The 24,224-nt window shown below is 47.5% G+C and overlaps 1 protein-coding gene across 1 annotated transcript; it reads right to left on the bottom strand.

Moving 5' to 3' along the window:
* Positions 1 to 350: 350 nt before the first annotated feature.
* Positions 351 to 24,135, bottom strand: KCTD19 (potassium channel tetramerization domain containing 19). Its single transcript, XM_070398936.1, has 16 exons — positions 24,076 to 24,135; positions 20,654 to 20,950; positions 13,124 to 13,274; positions 12,165 to 12,356; positions 10,776 to 10,907; positions 8,722 to 8,932; positions 7,274 to 7,434; positions 5,919 to 6,022; positions 5,369 to 5,511; positions 5,091 to 5,174; positions 4,705 to 4,819; positions 3,706 to 4,333; positions 2,053 to 2,244; positions 1,767 to 1,921; positions 1,382 to 1,483; positions 351 to 488 (listed from the first exon to the last, which is right to left on the bottom strand). The coding sequence occupies exons 1-16, from the start codon at positions 24,133 to 24,135 to the stop codon at positions 375 to 377; spliced, it is 2,841 nt and encodes a 946-aa protein (XP_070255037.1). The 3' UTR covers positions 351 to 374.
* Between the last annotated feature and the right edge of the window lie 89 nt (positions 24,136 to 24,224).

Here is a 24,224-nt window from a genome sequence, read left to right as displayed (position 1 = left end):
GGGAGGAACACGGGCAAGTCCCAGCAGCTGCTTCCCAATCTTGGTCTCAAAGCCTAGCTCCTCAAACTAAGGGACAATCCTATTGGGCTCTTACTGTTGCCTGCCCTGGCTCCCCAGGCCCAGCCCCTTCTTACCTGGGTCAGTTTGGTTCTATTGACTCTGCCTTTTGAATAGCTTTCAATTAGATTTGTTGTCTAAACTTATTTCACTGGTTGTTAGGGTTTTGGCATCTCAGAGAGAGATCCTAGGACTTTGACTTGTTATTTACTCTTTTATTTGTAATAAAAAATAGACTGATACATGAATTCTGGGACATCCTTGGTTCAAATGAGTCTTGGAAGCCTGGGACATGTGGGGGTAGTGTCTCTGGGTACCTAGCCCTCTTGTAAGTACTTGCCCAAGATAGAGTAAGAGACAGACCTAGACAGGCCCCTCTGGACGAGCAGGTTCACGCAGCAGCCATATTTCCTGGCGAAAGGCAGTGTGAGCTGGAAAGAAAGGTCATTCTTATCCCTGATTTCCTGTCGTTGTCTGCTCTAGCTCTGTGTGGGCAGGTCTTCCTGGCTGGGCAGGGGTAGGAGCAGGGACAGGGTAAGGCCAGTAGTTGGGAAACTTTAATGCTCTTGGGCTCAGTTCTGCCTAAGGCCATCTTACAGGGCTGTGGCTAAGAGTGGCTACCAGGGAACTGGCTAGAGGGTCAAAAAATGCCGCTATTTTCCCACTTTCCAGCTGTAGATGCTGATTTCACCTTTCTAATGACACCAGAGGCCTAATGATTTGGCACTAGTGTGTTTGTGGTAAAGGTGTTAGAATAATGTACTTGATTACAGAAGTACCAGATTAAAGAGAAATTAGCTAAATCTTTTTTACCTACAATGTTAAATATAAATATAGCCTAAAATCATTTTAAGGAAGAAAAAAAAAAAAAAACCCTGGGTCATTTCTTCACCCTTACTGAACATTTTCTTTTTCCATATAAAAATGCTTTAAAGCTGCTTAGCTATAAAAGGAATGTACAAAAGTGGTGACATTATGGTTAAGTAGGTGAAGTTGGTATCACATGTTGAAAAGGTCTGACTCCCAATAGTTTCTCTGATTTCAGTATCCCAAAATCTTGGGCTTGAATGATGGGCTTCCCTGAGAGTGGCCATTGTTAGTGATGAAGGCAAAATTAGTATCATTGGAGGAAAACTACAAAACCAAGTAGCCTGAATACTGCTTTTTGACCACTCTGGACTGGTTAATTTCAGCTCTCCTTCCTCCCCACCCCCCACTGGACCCAGGAATCTGAGGTCTAGCTGTCCACCTTGCCTTCTGGGAAGCAAGACACAGTGCCCATCTGAGGCATCCTGCATCCCAGTCGGGTGCAGGTGACTCTCACCTCCACCCAGCTGTGCAGGCGTTCCTGGGTATGCCGGTCATTCTTGAAGCCGGTGATGGCCAGCAAATCCACCACAAACTGCTTGGGGCTGATGTGCAAGGTCTGCCAGGAGAGCCCACAGTCAGGCCCGGCTGGGGTAGCTATCTGACATATTTGCTCTCAGCCCCTCAGAGTGGGATGCACAGCAGGGACTCCCTTGGGCCTGCAGTAGCTGCAGGGACCAGGGGGCACTGTCACCCCACACTGCCTTAGCCAAGGCTTGGTGCAAATGACCTTGCCCTGTCTTCCTGTCCCCGTTTCTCTTGCCACCCTTCTGTCCCTGACCTACTCCCCACTTATTGTGGGGTAAGAGGACGGGAAGAGAAGGAACCTGTCGTGTACATACCCACAGTCGGTTGGCCAGGGAGACCACCTTGGCTGTGATGGCTTTGGGGTCCTTTTGTCTGATGGAATCCAGGATGATGTCAGTCAGGAAGCGGTGACATTTCTGTGCATAAAACATCTCTTCCCAGGACAGAGAGAAACTCAGGAAGGTCACCTCTATAGAGGAGAGAGTGGATGTGGCCACTTCTGCCCACATTGAGGGCCTTAGAGGCAGCCTGTGGTAAGGGCTGCTGAGGGATACTCCCCCTGGAGGGCCCTTGGCGGGGCTCAGCCTCAGGCATCCTCACCTCGGGGCAGGGGGCTGGCTGAGGGCAGTGTGTGCCTCAGGATGTCCATCTGTGTGGTGTAGACGATGCTGTCCTCAAAGAACATGCAGGAGCCATCATTGCCCACCACAGGGGGGTGGCTCACCTTGAGGATGACCCCTGCGCTGTCAAGGTCACTGGCCTCAGGCAGAGGCTGCTCAGGGTCAGGGCTTTCTGTAAAAATGTGGGGGGAGGGTTCTTAAGCCACCTCAGAGCTCGAGCAGAGAGGGACCTCTGGAGTACAGTCAGTCACCCCAACCTTCCGCAGCTGCTGCCTCCAGCTTCTCGGAAGTGGCACCCTGGGATGGCAGGGGGCTGTCCTGGCTCTCCTCTCTCCATTGCCCTGGAATCATGCAAGCCAAACCCTAAATTGCAGGACTCTAAGGAACTCCAAATTTCGCTGCTGAACTAAGACTGGTATCAGATAAGGCCGATAATAACCCAGCTGGGGGCTGGGGACCTTGGTAAAGTTGTAAAATGAGAGGAGCTTTTGGGGAGAGTCTTTGATGTCTGTCCACTCTGAAAAGTATGCTTGACAGGGCAGAGGAAGCAGTCCATCATGGCCATTCTTGGCACATGTGCTCTGCACCTCTCCCCCAGACACAGCACACCTCGCTCTCCAGCGCGTTGCCCTGTCCTACCACCTCAGTAACCATCCACTTCCTTGCAGTCACCCACACCAGAAACCTGACCCCTCTGACCCAATCCTTATCCCCTCCTGCCCCCGTCCTGTCTAGCCTGTTTCATCTAGAATGACCTCCCCACTCTAACACTTCCCTTCCTGCTGCTGCCTTTCCTCTGCCTCTGGAGCCAGCTTTCTGAATGTACACCCGACTGCTCCCCTGTTTGTTTGTTTTTAAATATATTTTTATTGATTTCAGAGAAGGGAAAGGGCGAGAGAGATAGAAACATTAATGATGAGAGAATCATTGATCGGCTACCTCCTGCTCTCTCCCTACTGGGGATTGAGCCTGCAACCCGGGCATGTGCCCTGAGCAGGAATTGAACCATGACCTCCTGGTTCTTAGGTTGACACTCAACCACTGAGCCACACTGGCCGGCTATTTTTAATTTATTTTACTCCCTTGTTTAAAATGTGGCAATGGCTGCCCACTCCCCTTAGGATTAGAGCAGAGTGCCAGGTCCTAAACTTGGGCCACAAGACCTGTTCTGATTACTTTGTCTTCAGTCTTATCTCCCGCTAGGTGAAGCCTGGCCTCCAGCTAGAGCAGGGGTCCTCAAACTTTTTAAACAGGGGGCCAGTTCACTGTCCCTCAGACCGTTGGAGGGCCGGACTATAGTTTAAAAAAAAACTATGAACAAATTCCTATGCACACTGCACATATCTTATTTTGAAGTAAAAAAACAAAACGGGAACAAATACAATATTTGTATTTGCATGTGGCCCGCGGGCCGTAGTTTGAGGACCCCTGAGCTAGACTGATGACCTGCTTCCACAAGCACCAAGGCTTCTCTTCCTTCCTCTGTGACTCTCCAGCCCCCAACCTCCTCTGTGCTCCCTTACTTCATAGGCGCCCCCTTCCCATACGCTTTATGTGGTTGCTCAGCCCCTCAAGCCATGCCATTGTGTTGGTCACATATCCGTATCCGCTGCTTGGCACAGAGTGGACTCACCTCTCTCCTTTGACTTTGGCTTGCCCCAGTCCTTCAGGGTGACAGCTCTTTTTGTGGGGAAGTATGGTTTAAACGTTGGCTCTGGCCCTTTGTCTTTGGCTCCAGCTCCAGCCCCTGCCTGCAGACCTGGGTCCTTCTCTGCGGCTGTGGCATGACCTTTCCAGGAAGTTGAGGTACTGGGCTGGGAAGCAGCCTCACTCCCCGAGGGGAGCTGCAGGGCGGCCTCCTCCAAGGTGCTGCTCCGAGGAGCCGGCAGAGGCTGGAATTCCCATTGTTTGCAATTGACCATGTCCCATTCCCTCACCAAGGAGATGAGTTTTTGCATGGGTGTGACAGGAGGGTCTTTGGTTTCACATTTCTGTGTGAGGTTGACTGTGGTGGACTTCTTTTTGGGGGGACTTTCAGGGCAGGCCCCCCAGTGTCTGGGGTTGGCACATAGGCTGGAACAGTGGGAGTATGTGCTGGGATTGCCTGCCCGCTTGGCACCTCGGCACAAGGACATCTGGATGGTGCGGGAGTACTGCTCAGTCTCCTCCATTTGGCTGGACCTGGCGAGGGTCCCCTTGACCTTGTTCCAGGGAGTCCTGTCACTGCAGTCCTGGAAGTCCCCAGGCATGCAGGCTATGGTCTGGGGAGGGAGGGCATAACAGCTCTGGGCATGTGCTTCTACATTGGAGCCTCCCCAGGTCTAATAAGCTGCCTCCGAGACTTTACTTGCTCACCCAGAATAATCCCATTCCCGCCCCCCCCCTCCCCCCCGTGGTCAACCAAGGAGCTTTGCTTAGTCTGAGTAGGGTGGTGTCAGCCCAGGGGCCTCTCAACTCCAAAGGGACATATCAGCATCCCAGGCCACAGCAGCCAAGGTGCCCTGTGCCTCCATCCAGGTCATAGTTACTATGCCAGCTGCACCCTCTGCTCTGCCCCCGTAGCAACGCCTGCCCTGAGCTTTGTGGGCGTGTCCTTTGAGGACACAACTAAACAAAGAGGGCTGGGCCTTACTTCTTTGGCATCTCTACCAAACTCCACCAGCGACTCGGGCCCTTCCGTCACCACGTGCAACCTCCTGATGGGAAAAGCTTCTTCATTTTCAGATTCCTTCTCCTGGGTCCATGACCTGCAGACTCCAAGGAGGGTTGGTCAGTGAGCAGAAGCTTCTAGCCCATTGCCCTGTTGGGCAGGCTGGCTGAGAGTGAACTCTGGACAGTAGGGGAGAAGGGACGTCTAAAGGGTTTTGGCATAGGTCAATGCCCAATCCTGGCCTGCCCCACCCCCTTAACCCCAAGGAGAACAGGTCTTACTGGGAGGTGGGACTTAAAACAGGATTCCCATGAGGAATATAAAGGAACAAACTCCAGAACGTGGGGCCTGGAGCAAAGTCCCCTTACTTGTACGCCTCACACTGGGCAAGGGCTTCTGAGAGGGATGGGATGTGGTATTCCTCCACCTCCTGGCAGAAGAGGGGCCACTCCCTGTGGACGATAAGGAGATGTCGGACTGGGCAGCTGAGTGGGAGTGTGGGTGGGACACAGGCATGCAGAGCTGCTGCCTCCCACAGCAGTTCACATGTTGGAACTACTAGACCCTCCTCCCTGAAGGCTGCAGGCCTGTTTCCTTTGATACAGAGGAATGGGGTTTCATCATGCAATGTCCTTCCTTCGCTTACTTAAATTCAGATGGTAAGAACAGTTTTCCAAGTCTCAGGAAGTTGAGAACGTGTCGAAACATTTGGCCATCTCCGTGGATCAGCAGGGTCTGCCCATACGTGATCCAGTATGCTCTCTGAGGGTTGGACAGCAGTTCTGGATACTGCAAGGGATTGGACACCAGATTGTTAATCTGCTAGTCAAAGGGCTAGGTCTTTAGTAAAACAGATCAGCCTTCTCTCGCTTCATTTTCCTGACCATTCTAGAGCAGAGGCTTTGGGATCTGTTGGCCACAGAGAGCCATATTGGGGAGCAGAGCATTTGGGGAAGAAGCACATGGTCTCTTCTTCAAGTTTTGCTGGTCCCTAGACCACCCTCTTGAGGCATTTGGAACCCCACCCTCCCTCTTTCCTGGCCTCCTCCCTACCCACACTCCTGAGGGCCTTCCCGGCTGTTCCTATGGAAAGAGCAGGCAGAAGGTCCTTGCCCTAAGCAGGTGCTGAAGGCTATGTAAGGGTCAGGTGACCAGTTCCAAAGCTGCTCAGCTACAGAAGCCTGGGGCAGCTGTACCTTCAGCAGGGTCTGCAGGGTGGTTGCATACCAGTGGCTTCCAACATAAACCTTGATGATCTGTTGGGGGGAGTACACAGTAATCTCTGCCATCCACTCCTCATCTAAGGAAACCAACGAGAGGGGACACATCACTTGGGCCAGAAGGTAAATTTTGGTCAACAGTGTATTGCATGTTAAGACTCAATACCTTCACCAGCCATACTGTGTTGCCTCCTCTGAGAAGCAGCTGGAATCCCTGACACCAACCTTCTCAGCTACTCAGGGCTTCCTGCGGCTCACCCTTTGGTTTCCTGGTTTCCAAGCCAGGGACTTGGGATGGGACAGGTAAGCCCTTGGGAATCCCAACCCCAAGGGCACGCTCCTCCTCCCCTGACCCACCTCTCTCAAGAAAACTGAACTGAGGTTTCTACTCACATGCTACCTGCCTCTGGTTTCTGGCTGGGTGTCCTGGGTAGGAAACTTTTCATGTGGTTACTTTGACTGGAGCTAGGAGTCCCTGGTTATGTTTGCGCTTATGGTTTGGTGAATGTCATAGAGCCAGCTCTCATCAGTTCACTGTCACTTCTTTAGAGAACTGGCCTCTAGACATGTCTGGAGAATAGGGCTTTCTTCTGGGGATGACTAGATATTTGGGAACCAGTTTCTAGTGAGCTTTGTAATGAGTGACAGGTATATAACTAGACTGTAATTAGATAAGGGGTAAGAGATACATAATTAGATTGTGAGCTCTATGAAGATAAGGCCTGCATTTGTTTTGGTCACGTTTGCACACCCAGTGTCTACTTTTGTCCTGGTATATGGTAGGTGCTCAACAAATGTTGTATGCTGCAGAATGACAGTAATACAGACTAAACTTGACCAGAAAAACTAAACTTTTGTTAATAGGAGGTTATAGGCAGATGGTGAAAACAACTGTCTTTGGACTTAGACTTCAACTCCAGCTCAGTCATGATCTAACTCTATAATGTGAGCAAGTTACTCCCCTGAGCCTCTGCCTCATTGGTTAAATAGACTAGGGACTGTTTCTCCCTGGATGGCAGTGAGGAGGGATGAGCACAGCATGTCAGCACCCAGCGCTGGGGCAGGCATGCTTTGGGGACCGTGTAGCCCCACAAGGGTCAGTCTCTACTGCCCAGTCTGTACTGCCCAAGGCTACTTAATGGGCTTGGGGTAAGGAGGGGTCACTTCACATGAAAGTTTCCCTTTAGGCAAACCCCACAAATGTGGGTCTGTCTGGCTTTCCTTTCTTTTTCCATGTACAGTTCCTGGCCCTGACCAGCCTCATCTTTCCCCTCTGATCCTCCAGACCATCCCCTGATGCTAAATTCAAAACAAGAAGCTTCTTCATTTACTGAGCACATCCATGGGCGCCAGAGTCCTCGGCTCCAGATGAGTCTTCAGAGCCACTTTCATTGGCTCATAGGTGATGTCCCTCTTGTCCAGGAAGGCACAGAGCTCATACACCTCAGAAATGGTTTCCGTCAGGGGCAGCCGGCAAGTCCCCAGCCAGTTCCTGCCCAGGGGAAAGGCCTGTCACAGAAAGCCCCAGTACTGCACCACTAACATCATTTCCTTGATTTAACTGGGAATCTGGTGTTACCTGTAGGACAGTAAGCTTGGACGCACACTCACCCTTTTGGAGCTGAGCTTGACCTGTTTCAGCAGAGCCCTCTAAATCGACTAATTGCAAGCCTCCAGGCCTTATCTCGGGTTGAAAAGCCAGGCCAGGACCCAGCCACATCTTTCCTGTCCTCAAAATTATCTGCCCAAGACATCCAGTCATGTGGTAACCTGCCACCGACTTGGTAGTTGACTAGTACCCTGTGTGCCCAAGAAAGTCTGAACATCAACCCCCTGCATCCAAAGGCGCTTGTCTTTGTCTTCTGTGACATTAGGGGTGGGCCACAAAGGCCCCAAACAACGATATTGGGATAGGACAGCATTGAGAGTTGGCTGATCTTCTCTCCAGCACTCAGAAAAACCTACTTCTTTTTTTAGTTTTGGTACCAATGTATTTTGTGAACCTAAAAGAATTGTTCACCTTGGCCAGGTGGCTCTGTTGGTTGGAGCGTTGCCCCTTACACCAAATGGCTACGGTTCGATCCCTGTCAGGGCACATACTTAGGTTGCAGGTTCAATCCCCAGTTGGGGCACATACAAAAAGGCAACTGATTGATGTTTCTCTCTTACCTCTCTCTTTCTCTCTCTGTCTCTCTAAAAATCAATAAAAACATATCCTTGGGTAAAGGTTAAAGAAAAAAATGTCCCACTCCGAATCTCAGCTCTCCTTCTATAAAGCAGGATTGGAATCCATGCCCCTGCACTAATGGAGACATTCTGAGCTCATCCCTCAAGGCAAAGGCCGGGTATCACCTCCTCTGTGAAGCCTGCCTTGCCTTACTTCGGGGAGACTCATCCCTAGCTCTGGCCTCTGTGTGTGTCTAGTGAACCTCTGAAGGGTTGGAGGGAGGACCTTTGCAGGAGGATCTGCATGGGGGGTCGGTAACACTTAGCATCCTGAGGGTTGTGACTGTGGCTTGGTCACCTCAGACCTAGCTTAGGGCTAGAACCAGAGCAATGGTTTGCAGAGAACAGAGATATGGGCCAGTTTGGGGAACCTTTGCACCTTGACACCAGCCCTCCCCTCTGAGGCTGGGGTTCAGTGATGGTGGTGGGAGTGGCTAAGATGATGGGTTTGCCCTCAGGACACTACCTCCCTCTGGCTGGGGGGGCCCAGGTGGTTCCTAGGGAAAGGCAAAGCCCACCCTGAGTGAGCCGAGCTGTGCTGAGGAGGCCTTACCTGACGTGCTGGAAGAGAACCCCGTTCCCCGTGATGTACAGTCTACTTCCGTCCAGCGTGCTCTCAATGCGGAGCTGTCCCAGTGCGGAGTCTGGGTATTTGACCAGCACACCCAGGGCCATCATGTACAGCGGCTTCACAGCCTCCAGGCCGGCTGCGCGGCCCCCCTTCCCCGGGCTTGGGGGAGGACAAGAGGTCCGGGAACAGCCACCTGTGCAGGGAGAAAGGGTGACTCCTAGACCCCCTCACAGTCATACCTGTATTGGGGGGTCTCCTTCCTGCTGCTTTGAATTAGTACTGAAGAGGTTTAGAGACAGCTTACTTCCTTGCACAGCCCAGGTCTGGATCTTCTCAAAATCAGTATAATTTTTCACTTCTGAGTCAGGTTTAGAGGTCAGAACTATTAGTTGGGAGGCGGTGGGGAGAAGGGAAAAATCTGCTGCATCACTAACATTTGGAGTTGAGAATTTTCGGCGCAGCAGCCACCTGGCCCTGCCTCTGCAGGAACCTAAGTTTCAGGCCCTGCTGTAACCAGCCATGGGAAAGCTCAGCAGCCATCGCACAGAACCCAAGGTGTACCACAGTTTCCCGGATTCAGTGTCTCCCTCCTGGGCAGAATTTCCCCCAAAGACACAGTAGGTGGTGTTACTAGCAGGTGGGCATTTGGGTTGCTGGCTCACAGGCAGGACCTTGTGCTCCTGCTGTGGGCACAATGCACAGTCTACAGTGGCCACAGTGGGCTGCTGGGCAAGCTGCTGGGTGATTTTCATGCATCATCTCCAATCCCAACAGCAGTCCCACAAGAGGGGTAGTGCTAGCCTCACATCACAGCCGAGGGTACTAATTAGGTCCCACTGTGCTGAGAGACTAATTCAGCACCTTGTCCAAAACTGCAAAGCAAGACGGGAGCAGAGCCTGTCTCCAGGGCTACTGGAGCCGTTTCCCTTAGGTGTGGTGCTTTATAAAAGGCAAAGCCCGCACTGTGTTGGGGGACTGCCTGCGACCTTCAGAGCCTACCTTCACATAGCTCTGTGGAGTAGGCACCTCTCCACCCATCTCTCAGTGACCCGAGTTCTCTGAGGAACAGAAGCCCTTGGGGGAGGGGTTTGAAGTCACACCCCTTTCAGTGGATTGTTAGAGCCTGGGCCAGGCCCCCCGAGACCTGCTGCAGGATGCCATGGCCCCCAAATAGGATAGGACTTCATCTGCCAGGAGGGAGGCTGGGAGAGCCGGCCCTGAAGACAGGGAAAGGCCCATTCCCATGGGATGAATGAATGGTGGTGTGCAGGCCTCACTTCACACGTGCTCTAGATGCTCGGTTCCATACATTCTTAGAAGGCCTGCTGAGGCCACACTGAAGCAGCTAGCTCCTGAAACATGCACAGAAGCTTCAGTGGATGTGCAGGAATTGCAGAATGGGATGAAAAGCAAATAAAAACTGAGGGGTGGAGCAAGCTGGAATGAGGGAGCACCGAGAGCATGAAGGCCGGGACTGGGTCAGGGTCAGGGTCAGGAAGTGTCAGGTCAGGGCAGAAACAGACCCAGCAGCCAGGGGTTTCGAAATAGGGGACAAGGGAATTTGGAGGTGGGTGGGAACACTGAAGCACTAGTGAGGGATTTGCTCAAGCATTTCCCACCCCCCACCGTGCCTGGAAAACAGAATTCGGGAGTGGCAGGTGGGTGCTCTAAGTTTCCAGTGTCTCCCCATTCCACAAGCAGAGCAGACCTGCCTGGCCCCTGGGAGGTCTGCCATCAGGCCCAGCCTCCCTTCCTAGCACATTCTGGCTTGGTTTCCCCATGTGGGCTGAGCTGGGCTACCTCCAGTCCCTGCTGGCTGTAGTCATCCACCCTCAGTGGGCAGGCTGAACAGAGACCACACGGGGCTTCAGACTGACATTCCTCCTCTTGATTCTAAGCCCAAATGCCTGCTTCTTGCACAACCAGCCAAAGCCCAAAGTAGTTGTGGGAGGGGAGATGTTTGTTCTTGGCTTTTCCAGCTCAAGCCTGACCACCCTGAAGGTGAAGGGGAGGGCACGTTTCCCCGGGTGACATACCCATGTTCATCCGGTACAACCTCACAGCTTCAGTGAGTGCAGGGATTTCTAGAATTTCCACTTCTGCTTCTAACACATCGATATTGGAGAAATTATCTGGTAGTAAAATCTTCTGTGAGCGAAGAAAATTCACTTGAAAAGCAAAGGAAAACCAAATGAGTTAATGAAGTAGTTTCTAATGTCACTGAAGGTCCAGGTTTTGACAGGTGTTTGGTGCTGCAACTTATCCTAGGTTCTCCTTGTTCTGAAACGTTTGAACATACCTGGTTAGATTAGCTTTAAGTCTGTGGTTTTCAAGGTGAAAGACCACAAATTACTTTGTCTTCCCGTATTTGAGGCCATGGGTGTGGTCTCCCATGGCCTGGCCTGGGGCTCCCATGCCAGGACCTCCTGGTGAGCACATTGGCACTGAGACTTACCCTGTGAGTCTTGACCCAAGAGCAGGTCATTCCAAAAGAGGGAGTTGTCTTGCTGCTTAGAGAGGAAGGGCCCAGCTGAGCCTGGGCTGGCAGGTGGCACTGGCAGTCTGTCCCTGCCTGGACTGCAGTGTAGGAGGCAGAGATACAGCCCACGCTAATGCCCTGTGTGAATCAACTTGGAGACTCAGAAGCACATCACAACAACTTTCCAGGTGACTATGAATATGAATGGCTGGGGTTCCAGGCATTTGGGCCCCTAGTACAACTTGGGTGAGTCCTGCCCTATTCATCTAGGCGGGCGGCAGCATCTTAGAATCAAAGGGGTCATTCAGTTCACACCCCCACCAGAGCTTGTCCTGGGGCAGTGGGGGGAGGGAGGCTCTCTTCTGTCCAGGGTTGAAGATCTCACCCCTCCTTGGGTCACTAATTCAGGTGGATAATTCCACAAGGACTCTGGGGAAACTCTCACCATCCACCTTCCTTCCCTTTTATTCTGATTTAATGGAAGTGAGAACAGGTAGGGACCATCCTTTGAAATACCCCCGTTTCCTCATTTGATGAACCTTGGTTCCTTGGTGAGGGGAACCAAGGCCCGGAGCCCACTTGGATACATAAGGACAGAACAAGATGAGTAGCTGACCTTGGAGTCCAGCTCAGGGCCTTGCCCTTCACACCAACTCCTGTGGCCCCTGACACCGCTGCAGGTAGTTTCCAGTGCCCCCTTACACCCAGGCCACTCCCAAATGAACAAGGAACAAAATAGCCCCAAGGAAATAGGAGTCTAAAGCTGGGATTCTGCTTGCCTCCCCACAGACTTTGTCATGCCCCCTCCACCTCTGCCCAGGGAAGCCCCTGAGGTCCTAAGCACCAAGCTGGGCCTCTCCGTGGGGAGGAGTGGATGCTATCAGTCCACTCGCCTCCTCCCACCCCTAGCCCCAATGTTGCCCTCTTCCCGCCACAGAGCAATCACCAATGAACCGGAACTCGCTGCACTCGCACTCGATCAGGGCCACGGTCTCAGCCAGCCACAGCAGGTTGTCCTCAGTCACCAGACTTGGATACTTGGCCACTAGGTCTAAGGGCAGGAAGCAGTAGTGCACTTCCTCTTCCGTGTCTAGCAGTGGTGTGTCCATGAGCCCCAAAGGTGCCTTATCATGTAGGCCTGGAGGAGAATGGGCAAAGGGTGTCACCACCTCCGAGAGGCCAAGGCTTTTAGAGGCCACCAGGACTCACTGATCCAGGGGTCCCAGAGGAAGCTGAAAAGATTCACCCAGGAGATGGTCCCTGCCTGGTGCCTCTTTCCTCTGTATTTAGATGTAACCCTAAGGTTTGGCAGGAGTGTGGTGGGGGCAGGGCATGGACATCTAGTTTTTCTCTAGTGAAGGGCAGTGGGACATGTTATAAATTTTGGCTTATGTATCCAAAGTTATTCACATTGGTTATCTATTTGGTTTGTTCTAATTGATCAAACCAACCATTGTGACCTGAAGGTAAAAATAGATCCTTTGAACTCTCCTGGAAGCCCCAAACCCATCCATTATCATGAATGGTTGTTTGGTGTCTCAGATAGGCTAATCCATACTGCAAGGCACACAACAGACAGTGACCATTTGGGGACATTCCTTGTGTGGTGGTGAGAGTGACCTGAACGGATGCCGGAGTTCCCGGGCGACTAGGAAGCGTGGAATTCAGCCCAGCTCTGCCCAATATGCGGAGGAATGAATGTGAAGGAGGATGTTTGCTGCCAGAGGGTGAGCAGCCATGGAGAGGGCATGTGACAGGGTACACGATCAAAGGAGATGAGAGTGAGATAGAGCAGTCATTCAGAACGAGTTCAGAAATCAGGGTACTCTCTGGATGGAAGCCACTTCTGTTAGGATGAGAAGAAAAGCTGGTGGGGGCTTGGGGAGGGTCAGCCTGTGCTTATACCTGTGAAGGCTGGGCTTTTTATAGGAAATTCCGAGGGTTTGCTGATACACTTCCACGTTCGCCAGTAGTTCAGAGATGCTCTCTCGGCAACAGGTATGTCTGCAGGCCGCACGCGGAGATGGTGTTTCCCTTCCTTCAGATTATCTAGAGTCTTGGATAAAGAAGATGGCTGCGTTGAAAATTCTAAACCAAGTAACTATCTACCAGCTCTAGGGTAAAATACCAGAAAAAATAATAGATGACTTACTTTGATAAATGTTTTGGAATAGAGTCAATCACACAAATATGTAAAAATTTAGGTCTGTAAGATGACATGATGGTATTAAAAATCTCAATGGGATTAGGAGATCGAAGATGGCGGCATAGGTAAACACCGGAGATTGCCGCCATAAACAACCACTTCAAAAATACAACTAAAAGTCGGAACGGACATCAACCAGAACCACAGGAAGGCTGGCTGAGGAGAGACTCTTCAACTAGAAGCAAAAACAACAGCATTCCGACGCTCAGAGGAGGCGTAGTGTGGAAAATTTAAAGGTACGGTGGTGCGGTGGTGAGGTGGCGCGTGCGCAAAACGGGCTGGCGGCTGAGGGCGCGGTTGTCGTTTTCAATCAGGAGTGAGTCTCAGACTCTGGGCTACAGATCCGGGCGAGTCTCTAGGGACCCAGACTCAAACGGGAGAAGCGGGACTGTCTGGCTACGGCCCCTCCGAGGTTTGCAGCGGTTGCTGGGACAGAGAGGCAGAACCCCTGGGGATGGACTGAGAGCGGCCATAGCGGCTCCCTCCCCCCGCCCTGTTGATCCCGCCCGCCCAAGCCCTGCGCAGAGCCATTTGCCAGTCGCCTCAGGCAAAGGCTGGATTAGCGCCTCCCCAGAAGACAGACGTTTTCCCGCACAGCTGATTCCTACAGCCAGTCGGCCTGGTGGTCAAATCCCTCTAGTGTTAACTACAACAATTAAGGCTTGGCTAGAACAAGACTGCGCACAGAGACCACAAGGGGGTGCACCAAGAAAGCATAAAAGATGCGGAGACAAAAAAACATGACAGAAATGGAGGATATGGAGCTAAGAATCGCAATTTTGAGGGCTTGCCATAAATTTGTGCAGAGCCTCACGAAAACTAATGAGACCCTCGATGCTACGATAAAGAAATTAGAAAGTAAGCATACACGGACTGAAATAAAGAATATTATACCCAATAGCAGACCAGAGGAGCTCAAGAATCAAACCAAAGATTCGACAAAAAACACCCAATTGGAAAAGCAAAATGAAAAAAGAATCCGAAAGTGTGAAGATAGTGTAAGGAGCCTCTGGGACAGCTTTAAGCGGTCTAATATCAGAATTATTGGAGTGCCAGAAGATGAGAGACAGCAAGATATTGAAAACCTATTTCAAGAAATAATGGCAGAAAACTTCCCCCACCTGGAGAAAGAAATGGACTTACAGGTTCAAGAAGCGCAGAGAACCCCAAACAAAAGGAATCCAAAGAGGACCACACCAAGACACATCATCATTAAAATGCCAAGAGCAAAAGACAAAGAGAAAATCTTAAAAGCAGCAAGAGAAAGAGGCTCAATTACCTACAAGGGAATACCCATACGACTGTCAGCTGATTTCTCAACAGAAATTTTGCAGGCCAGAAGGGAATGGCAAGAAATATTCGAAGTGCTGAATACCAAGAACCTACAACCAAGATTACTTTATCCAGCAAAGCTATCATTCAGAATTGAAGGTCAGATAAAGAGCTTCACAGATAAGGAAAAGCTAAAGGAGTTCATCACCGCCAAACCAGTATTATATGAAATGCTGAAAGGTATCCTTTAAGAAGAGGAAGAAGAAGAAAAAGGTAAAGATACAAATTATGAACAACAAATATGCATCTATCAACAAATGAATCTAAGAATCAAGTGAATAAATAACCTGATGTACAGAATGAACTGGTGATTATAATAGAATCAGGGACATAGAAAGGGAATAGAATGACTATTCTTGGGGGGGAAAGGGGTGTGGGAGATGCGGGAAGTGACTGGACAAAAATCATGCACCTATGGATGAACACAGTGGGTGGGGAGTGAGGGTGGAGGGTGGGGTGGGAGCTGGAAGGAGGGGAGTTATGGGGGGAAAAAAGAGGAACAAATGTAATAATCTGAACAATAAAGATTTAAAAAATAAATAAATAAATAAAAATCTCAATGATGATTTCTCTCCTGACTTTTGAAATACTTTTTGGATTATAATTTACATGGATTAATAGACATTTATTTTACACAATCTTTAGGGTAATTTCTACTTAACTATCAAAAACTCGTGATTTTGTGTTATCATTTCCCCTCAAGAGTTCAAAAACCCCTTTGACCTGTTATAATTGTTTTGTTCTGCTTGTTTGTGCTCCTCCTAACCATGGAACCTGGTCTAACTAGGGAAATGGAGGTGGCACGGGGTAGGTTTTTCGAAGTGCTCGCACTCATTCGCTCATTTATCCCAACACAGCTCTGGCAGGCAGATGTGGTGTTTGCATTCCGGTTTTGCTGATGTGTCAGTTGTGGTCAAAGGATTTGTGACTTGCCCAAGCAGTCTTCCACGTCCAGAGCCTCTCCGCTTCAAGGATCAGGTGACCAGGGCTGAGGCGGGAGTGGAGCACCCCAGCTAGGCAGAGCTGAAGCCCAGGCAGGTGGGCTGGGTGTCTTCATGCCGCCTGAACTCAGGAACCCATTCTCCCTCAAAAGTCCTGCTAAGGGGGCAGGTTATCACAACATCAAGCCCATTTTTTTTCTGTCCCCAGCTTAGAAGAAAGATTTCTTAAGGTATTTTTGGATATAGCTGGAAAAGTCATCCTGTAAAGGCATCACATGGCCAATTTTTTCTCTAAGGGCTTCATAATGGATAGAAAACCTCAGATTCAGTATGAAATTAATAAAAGAACCTGCTTTTAATTCCTATCTACCCAGGTGAGGCTTGTGAAATTATCCATGGAAATCCCGAGATTTGAGAAGAGCCCTCTGGTGGCTATGGCTATAAACTGCACCCACATAACTAAAGATCTGCAAAAGGTGGGGACCAGAGTGAGGCTTCCCCATTTAGAGTGGCTGGTGGAGTTGTGGAAGGACTGGGGTTTGGGTCTTGACTCTGTCCCTTAAAAGCTAACATTGTCCAGGCACTTTTAAACTAAATCCTCCTAATGTACCCCCGACCCACAAAGTAGGCTCTAGCACTATCAGTCCCATTTAGCAAATGGGAAACAAGCCCAGGAAGAGGGAGAGTATTTAGTGCTCCAAGTAAGTGGAGACGCTGGGGATGGAACCCAAGATTCTAGAGCCCATGTTCTTAACCACTGCTCTTAACTAGCTGCCTCCCACTTGTCACTTAACCTTTCCAAGCCTCAGGCTCCTCACATGCAATCTGGAAATAGTAAAATCTGGGAGGTAGTGTTGTAGGGATTAAAGGAAATAATGTTAAGTTTAATTTCATTTCTCTTAGTGGTCAGAATCTAAGCTACCTTTCCACCTTCATCTTCCACCATTATTTCATCCCCACCTCATCATCTGTGACATAAATGCCACAAAACTCTAAATGGAGGAAGGAAGGAGGAAGGAGGGAGGAAGGGAGGGAGGGAGGGAGGGAGGGAGAGAGGGAAGGAAGGAAGGGAGGAAGTGAAGGAGAGAGGGAGTGAGGGAGGGGGGAGGAAAGAAAGAAAGAAGGAAGGAAGGGAGGGAGGGTACTTCAGAGAGCTAGACTCCCAGCTGTCCTTTGCCTTTGCTAACTAAAGTTGCCATAGTGTGTGTGGTTGGTCTTCTATGGACTTCAATTCCACTTCTATCTGCCTGAATATTACTTCTAGAATTTTTATTCTTCATATGATCCAGAAAGTTATTAGAAGGAAGATTTCTTTAAGGAAAATACAGATTTGAATTCAGATGGCTAATTGCTAGCACAAGGATAATTAATGTTGTTTTTGGCCTAGATAGTAATGAAAAACAAGTCAACCAGAAGCAACATAAGACTGATGGTACAGGAGCAGTGTGTATGCGTGTGGGGTGATTGCCAAAAGATGGCTGACAAATGCACTGCTGGCAGAGCTTTGGGACTTAATCGAGGTTTTCCAAAGGAGCAGCAGTGCTCAGAGATGCCCGATGCTCTGATGTGGGCTGTTGCTCTACTCTTCTTTTTTAAAATATATTTTTATTGATTTCAGAGAGGAAGGGAGAGGGAAAGAGGGAAACATCAATGAAGAGAATCTTTGGTCACCTGCCTCTTATACACCCCACACTGGGGATTGAGCCTGCAACCCAGGCATGTGCCCTGACCAGGAATTGAACTATGACCTCCTGGTTCACAGTCGACACTTGACCATTGAGCCATGCCGGCCGGGCACACTGCTCTATTCTTCATGGCATTTACTTCTGCCATTGTATGACTATATGATTCATTCTTATATCTCTAGTGCTTGATCTGTGATTGCTGCTCAATTCACAATAAATGTTACATTTAGAATCAAGGCAATAATAGGTATCAAGTGTGCCCTTCGGAGGCCAAAGCTACAGGCTGCGGGGAGATGGGATAGGCATGTGAGTGGGGATTGGTAGAGAGATTAAGAGTTGCAGATATGCAGGGGTGAGGAGGAGTGGAGAGCAGAGCAATGTAAACCCAGGTGCCTGTCTTCTAGAAGCTTCTCAACTCATTCTGTTTGTTGGCTCCTTCTCATGGCTTCCCAACAAAGCCTACCATGTTACAGATAATCCTGAGTTGGATACTCCACCTATTAAGTGCATGGGAACTTCAGTTAGTGGGAGGCAAGGCCCCATTTTTATTGTTAGGGGCTAAATCTGAAGGACTTTACAGTGAAGAGCACTAACTGTTTAGGACAGTTTAGTTATGTGCTGTCCAATGGGGTAGCCATTAGCCACACGAGGCTAATGTGACTGTCTGAGATATATCATAAGTATAAAGCACACATCAGATTTTAAAGACTTAGTACAAAAATAGAATGTAAAATATATCAATTTTAATATTTTGATTACATGTTGATATGATAGTATCTATATATATAAAAGCCTAAGCGACTGAATGACCAAACAACTGAACGACCAGTCGCTATAACATGCACTGACCACCAGGGGGCAGATGCTCAATGCAGGAGCTGCCCCCTGGTGGTCAGTGTGCTCCCACAGCCAACCTCCCATGGTCCCTCCCACTGGCTGGCCGGCCCCGATTGGCCTTGATTGGGACTGGGCGAGATGGCCCCGATTGGTCCCATTTGCTGGCTAGGCCGAGGGACCCCACCCATGCACAAATTCCTGCACCGGGCCTCTAGTTTTAAATATATTGGGTTAAATTTTAAAAATTGTTAAAATTAATGTCACCTGCTTTTTTATTTTTTTAAATGTGGCTACTAGAAAATTTAAAATTACATGTGTAGCTCACATTATATTTTTATCGCATCCTCTCCTTTTATCCTTAAAGCTCATGGGAATAACCAGCTGCCTCCCACTTGTCAGGTAACCTCTCAAAGCCTCAGGCTCCTCACATGCAAAGTGGAGACAGTAAAATCTGGGAGGTAGTGTGGTAGAATGCTTTCAGTAAATACTGGCTGAATGCATTAGGTTGTGCTGCCTGAGAAGAGTCTTTAGACTAAGAATTGGCAAGCTCCATTTTCTCCAAGCAATTGTTTGTACATTTAGGCAAGAATCTGAGTCTCTGAACAGGCCTTAGTGAGGAAAGTGATGGAAATGTGTGAGGCTGTTGATTTGCTTGATGGCTGTTCATTCTCCAGCTGTATTTACACTCAGCTTCAGTGAATAAATACAGCTTCAGTTGTGCCAACCTAAATGTTTATTATTTTTGAAAACACCATTTCCAAAACATAAGCACTTGTTTTACGATCTTTTTTAGAAAGGCCAATCCACATGATTCTTCGAATACTCTACCGCACACAATTTGGAATTTTGGAATTGGACCAAACTCATTGGCCTCTGAATGGTTACCTCCCATTTAGAAATTGTTTTCAGTTATATTTTGTCTCAATTTGGGAAGTGAAGACAGCAAAGGAGTTAAAGGGTTTGATAAATGTTTGTATTACAGGCTTATGTAATTTAGAAATGGTTCTTCAAAAAAAAAAGTGCCTTTGTCTCTTTGGCTTTCTGTAATGAACAAGTGGCTCCTTCCTTTTCCCACAAAGCCGTGCCTTGTTAGAGTCATCAGCAATCTTGACATGCCAGGCCATTTAAGTGATTTTGTAGCCACTTGTAAGCAATTCTAGTAGTCCATTCTTGGGGTAGTTGAAAATTTTTAAAATGCAGGTGGGTAGTTTAAAAAGGATACTACAACCACTTGCACTGGAGTATGTTAAGCATTTTGATTTCTAAATATATAATAACTTTTAAAAGAAAACATTTAATTATTTAGTAAGGAGTTTCTATAAAAACATACATTATAAATGTTCTCATTCCTACATGACCCAGACATGCATGGTCTACCTCAGTTTTCTTCTAAGAGGTGTTGGGGAGGCACAGTTGGTAGCGCACTGAGCTGCAGTGTGGCTTGTTGGGTCAGTGAATGTGGAGATAAAATAAGTAACACCTTGTCCAGACCGTGGGATTAATCTGAAGACTAGCTAAGGGTCCTTCCCAGTCATCTTCCAGGAAAAGAAAAAAAAAAGTGATTGCAGTCTAGCAGGTGTGGCTCAGTGGTTGAGTGTCAACCCATGAAACAAGAGGTCACTGGATTGATTCACAGTCAAGACACATGCCTAGGTTTCAGGCTTGATCCCCAGCAGGGGGTGTGCAAGAGGCAGCCGATCAATGTTTCTCTCTCATTGATGTTTTTATCTCTCTATCCCTCTCCCTTCCTCTTGCTCTAAAAATCAATAAAAACATATTTTTTTCAAAAATGTCATTGTTAAAAAATTAAAAATATACTAAAGATAAAGCACAGAAATGATTTCTATAATTTGGAGAAAATTTAAGAAAAAAGGCAATGGTCTTTGGTGCTACTTTAATGGTTACAAGTAAAGGCATTTAAAGCTGTTACTCACAATGAGAAAACAAGGAGTCTTGGAAAACAGAGAAGTGAAGGCAAAGGAAAGATTATGCAGTTTGGAGGACTTTTTGCTTTGCTGTAAATGTTGTGGACTTAACAGGCAAAATGAGAAGTAATACTCTTGATCAATCTTTTGATTTTAAATCTCAGATACAGTGCATATAACAAACCCTATAATTTATAAAGTTTTCACCTTTTAAAATTCAACAACAAAAACAGTATACGCTTAAAATAGGATTTTCAAGAGTCAAGAGCATACTCTCAGGAGATGGTAAGTCTCATTCTGGGTCTATGTTGGCTGCTGGTATAGATTAGGCAGAATCAGGATGAAATCCTTTATTTAGAACATGCATTCTCAGTGTATTCTTACTTTAACTTACTCATCACACTTTTCCATTAAGAGGGTCATCTTAGCAACCAAAATACAAAACAACATTTAGTGATGTAAGGCCTATGTTTACTGATCACCACTCCTAGAAGATAAGAGTATCTTACCTGTAGCAAAGGCATCAGCTGCAAACCCAGTGCTTGCTCATAGAGCAAGTTCAGTTCTGCACAACTGGAGAAGGAGAGTTTGGAGGTGTAGAGGTAATAGTGCACGTGCCTAAATGTGGAACCATCTCTGTCAATAAACAGCCTCTGGTTTTCCAAAGAAGTCAAAGCTGAAGCCTCTTTCCACAACAGGGAGTCTGGGAATTGAGCGAGTTTGCTTCTGGGAACTGAGAAATGCCAGCCCCCAACGTTGAAATGAAACAAATCCTCTGCTGACTCGTGAGGCATGCCAGGCTCCTCCTAAAGGGGAATGAAAAGAGAGCTATGCAGGAAAAGAAATAAAAAGCATCCATATTGGAAAGGGGAAAGTAAAACTACCTCAATTTATAGATGACATGTTTTTTTTCATATAGAAAAGCCTAAAAAATTCACTAAGAAATGGTTAGAATGAGTTCAACAAGGTTAATCAACATAAAAAGAAATCAACTATATACTATCCAAAAATGAAATTAAGAAAACAATTCTATTCACAATAGTATTAAAAGGTGTTACTTATTTTATCTCCACAATCACTGACCCAACAAGCCACACTACAGCTCAGGGCACATCCAACTGTACCTACCCAACACCTCTTAGAAGTACAAAATATTTAGGAATACGTTTAACAAAAGAAGTATAATACTTATACTCTGAAAACTTTAAAACATTGTTAAAAGAAATTTTAAAAGACCCAAATAAATGTAAAAAAATAATCCCATGTTTATGGATTGGATGACTTAATATTGTTAAGATGGTAATATTCCCCAAATTGATCTACAGATTGAATACAATCCCTATGAAAATTCCAGCTGTCTTTTTTTGGGTAAAAACTGACAAGCTGATGTTAAAATGCATATGGAAATACAAAGGGCCCAGAGTAGTCAAAACAATCTTGAAAAAGGAGAACAAAATTTGAGGATTCACACTTTCCGCTTTCAAAACTTACTACGAAGTTACAATAATCAAGATGGTGTGCTACTGGTATAAGGATAGACATATGAAAAAGTGGAATAGAATTAAGAGTCCAGAAATAAACCCTTACATTTAAGGTTAACTGAATTTTGAAAAGGGAGCCAAGACAATTCAATTCAAAGAATAGCCTTTTCAAAAAATGGTACTGTGCCCTAGCTGGTTTGGTTCAGTGGATAGAGCGTTAGCCTGTGGACTGAAGCAGCGGTCGCCAACCGGTGGTCCGCAGACCACTGGTGGTCCATGACGTCCTAAAGGTTGGCAACTGCTGGACTGAAGGGTCCTGGGTTTGATTCCGGTCAAGGGCACATGCCCAGGTTGTGAGCTCGATCCCCAGTGTGGGGCGTGCAAGAGGCAGCCGATCAATGATTCTCTCTCATCATTGATGTTTCTATCTCTCCCTCTCCCTTCCTCTCTGAAATCAATAAAAATATATTTAAAAAGAACTCTTACAACTCAATAATAAATAGATGAATAACTAAATTTAAAAGTTGGTAAAGAATCTAAATAGACATTTCTCCAAAGATACATAAATGGCCAACATCATGTGTAAAGGTACTTAACATTATTAGCCTTCAGGAAAATGCACAAAATTCACAACGAGATAGCACCTCACACTCACTAGGATGGCCTGAATCAAAACACTAGATGGTAATAAGTGTTAATAAAGATTGCAGAAATTGAAACTCTCATATACTAGTGGGAGTATAAAATGGTGCAGCTGGCTCTGGAAAAGTTTGCTGGTTCCTCAAATCGAGTTACTATATGACCCAACAATTCCACTTCTAGGTATAAACTCAAGAGAAATGAAAACCTATGTATGTCCACACAAAAACTCGCAGACAAATGTTCATAGGAGTGGTAAATAGTGTATAAAATTTTACCTAAGAAAGAACCATAAAACAATGTTGAATTCTAGGTAAGAAAATTATGCATGCTGAAGTGATTGGGATACAATGTACTGATATTACAACTTATTTTGAAATGCATAAAAAATAAAATGGATTAATGGAGGAATAGATAGATGAACATGGACTAAAACAAATACAGCAAAATGTTCATTGTAGAATCTAGATGGTGGGTGTAAAACGTTCACTGTACAATTCATTCAACCTTTCTGAATGTTTCAAAATTTGCATTAAAATGTTGGTGGGAATAAAGAGTGTTAAAGTAAGAGGTGCTTGCCTAAGAGAGGAAAAGTCCATTTCCCCAACAAAACCCTGAATCTCCAATTTTGACAACTGAGGAAGGAAAAGAAATGCTTGCAACAAAGAAGGGTGTGGGGTTCTTTCCTCTCATAAGCAGCCTGGTCTCAATATTCAGATATAAAGAAGAACAATTCTGGATGTCACATTTGAGGCTAGAAGAGTTTAAAGGGACTTAAAGGGAATTACAAATTGTAAAATGGTGTCGTGACTCAGAAGCGGAGCTAGAAAAGCCAAGCTAATGAGTTAATCTAGGCTTTTGAGTCCTGACCCTTCTAAATATGGGTAATATGATCAGCTGAGAGTAACTAAGGGCCTCGCCTAGACCAGAAACCATAAATATGCAAGGACTCTTGACTTTGCTTTCTGTTCTCCTTAAAGGTGACTGGATGGTTGAGAGCTCGGTGAACAGTGCTGTGAGCGTGCAAATTTTAGATGCTAAAGAAAACCTGCTCCTGAAGGTGAGCCATAGTTCTGGTCTCCGTTCCTCTTTTCTTATTAAGGATAGAGTTTGACAAGAGGGTCTCAGCTTAAGAGTTTGCCCCCTTCTTACATATGCATGCCCCATTCGAGAGGTGGCTGCTGTAGTGAGGGTAGGGGTTAAAGATGTGGTTGTTCTTTCCAGTTTTCTTCCCCAAGACTGCTCAGAGGCTGGTTAGTGCTGAACTGTCCCAGCTTGGGGAGAACCCTTAGTCACTGGCAAACTTTGGGGCCTGCAGTCCTTATAGGGCAAAAGGCCTCTTGCCAGACCGACTTCAGGAAATGGACTAGCTCTAGTATAGCCATCTCCACCCCCTCCCAAAGAGCATCTTTCTTTTCCACACTGATCTCTCTCCCCCAGATCAATTTCTAGAGCTAGAACCACCTCATGCTCTAACTTCTCAGAGCCAAGTTCCCCAACGTTTCCCCTCATGACTCTGAGGGCTGCTTCCCCATACTTCAGATCTGGATCCCCTGCTCTCCCCCCACCCTTTACCTGCCCACCCACCACCTAGCCTCACAGTCAACATCCACAAGCGCTGAGATGTAAAGACCTTCACCCGTCAAGAAGCACACCCCACTCATCAGACCTGGAGTCCCCCAAATCCTCAAAGCTGGAACACTTGAGCATCCTTCCAATGTTCCAGACCCAGCACCCAGAGCCTTCAAAGCTGGGGCCATATCCCCCCAGCATGTCCCAGAGCCAGTAACCAACCCTATCCTCCACCACACCGCCCCCAAATTCGCGGTTTCAATAGGTTTGGTGCCCCAAAAGAGTGGGCTCCATACCATGGTTCGGACTCCTGCAGCAGGCGGGTGGGCGGGCGCGTGACCTGGCAATAACGGCCCCCTGACGAGAGGGAGGGGCGGACAAGGGGCGG

This window comes from Myotis yumanensis, unplaced genomic scaffold, assembly GCF_028538775.1.
Source record: "Myotis yumanensis isolate MYYU_CA2020_CCGP unplaced genomic scaffold, mMyoYum1.0.hap1 SCAF_18, whole genome shotgun sequence".
NCBI classification, from domain to species: Eukaryota; Metazoa; Chordata; class Mammalia; order Chiroptera; family Vespertilionidae; genus Myotis; species Myotis yumanensis.
Note: the sequence above shows the minus strand (reverse complement) of the source record. Positions and strands in the feature narration are given on the sequence as shown.

Bases quoted from the DNA above. Each gene is read 5' to 3' on its own strand.
- KCTD19 (XM_070398936.1), bottom strand. From the start codon at position 24,135: ATGGTATGGAGCCCACTCTTTTGGGGCACCAAACCTATTGAAACCGCG. The intron at 20,951-24,075 runs GTGTGGTGGAGG...ATTCCCCTTTAG, and splicing joins AAACCGCGAATTTGGGGGCG to GAGGAGCCTGGCATGCCTCA. The intron at 2,245-3,705 runs GTGAGTCCACTC...ACATTTTTACAG, and splicing joins GCCAAAGTCAAAGGAGAGAG to AAAGCCCTGACCCTGAGCAG.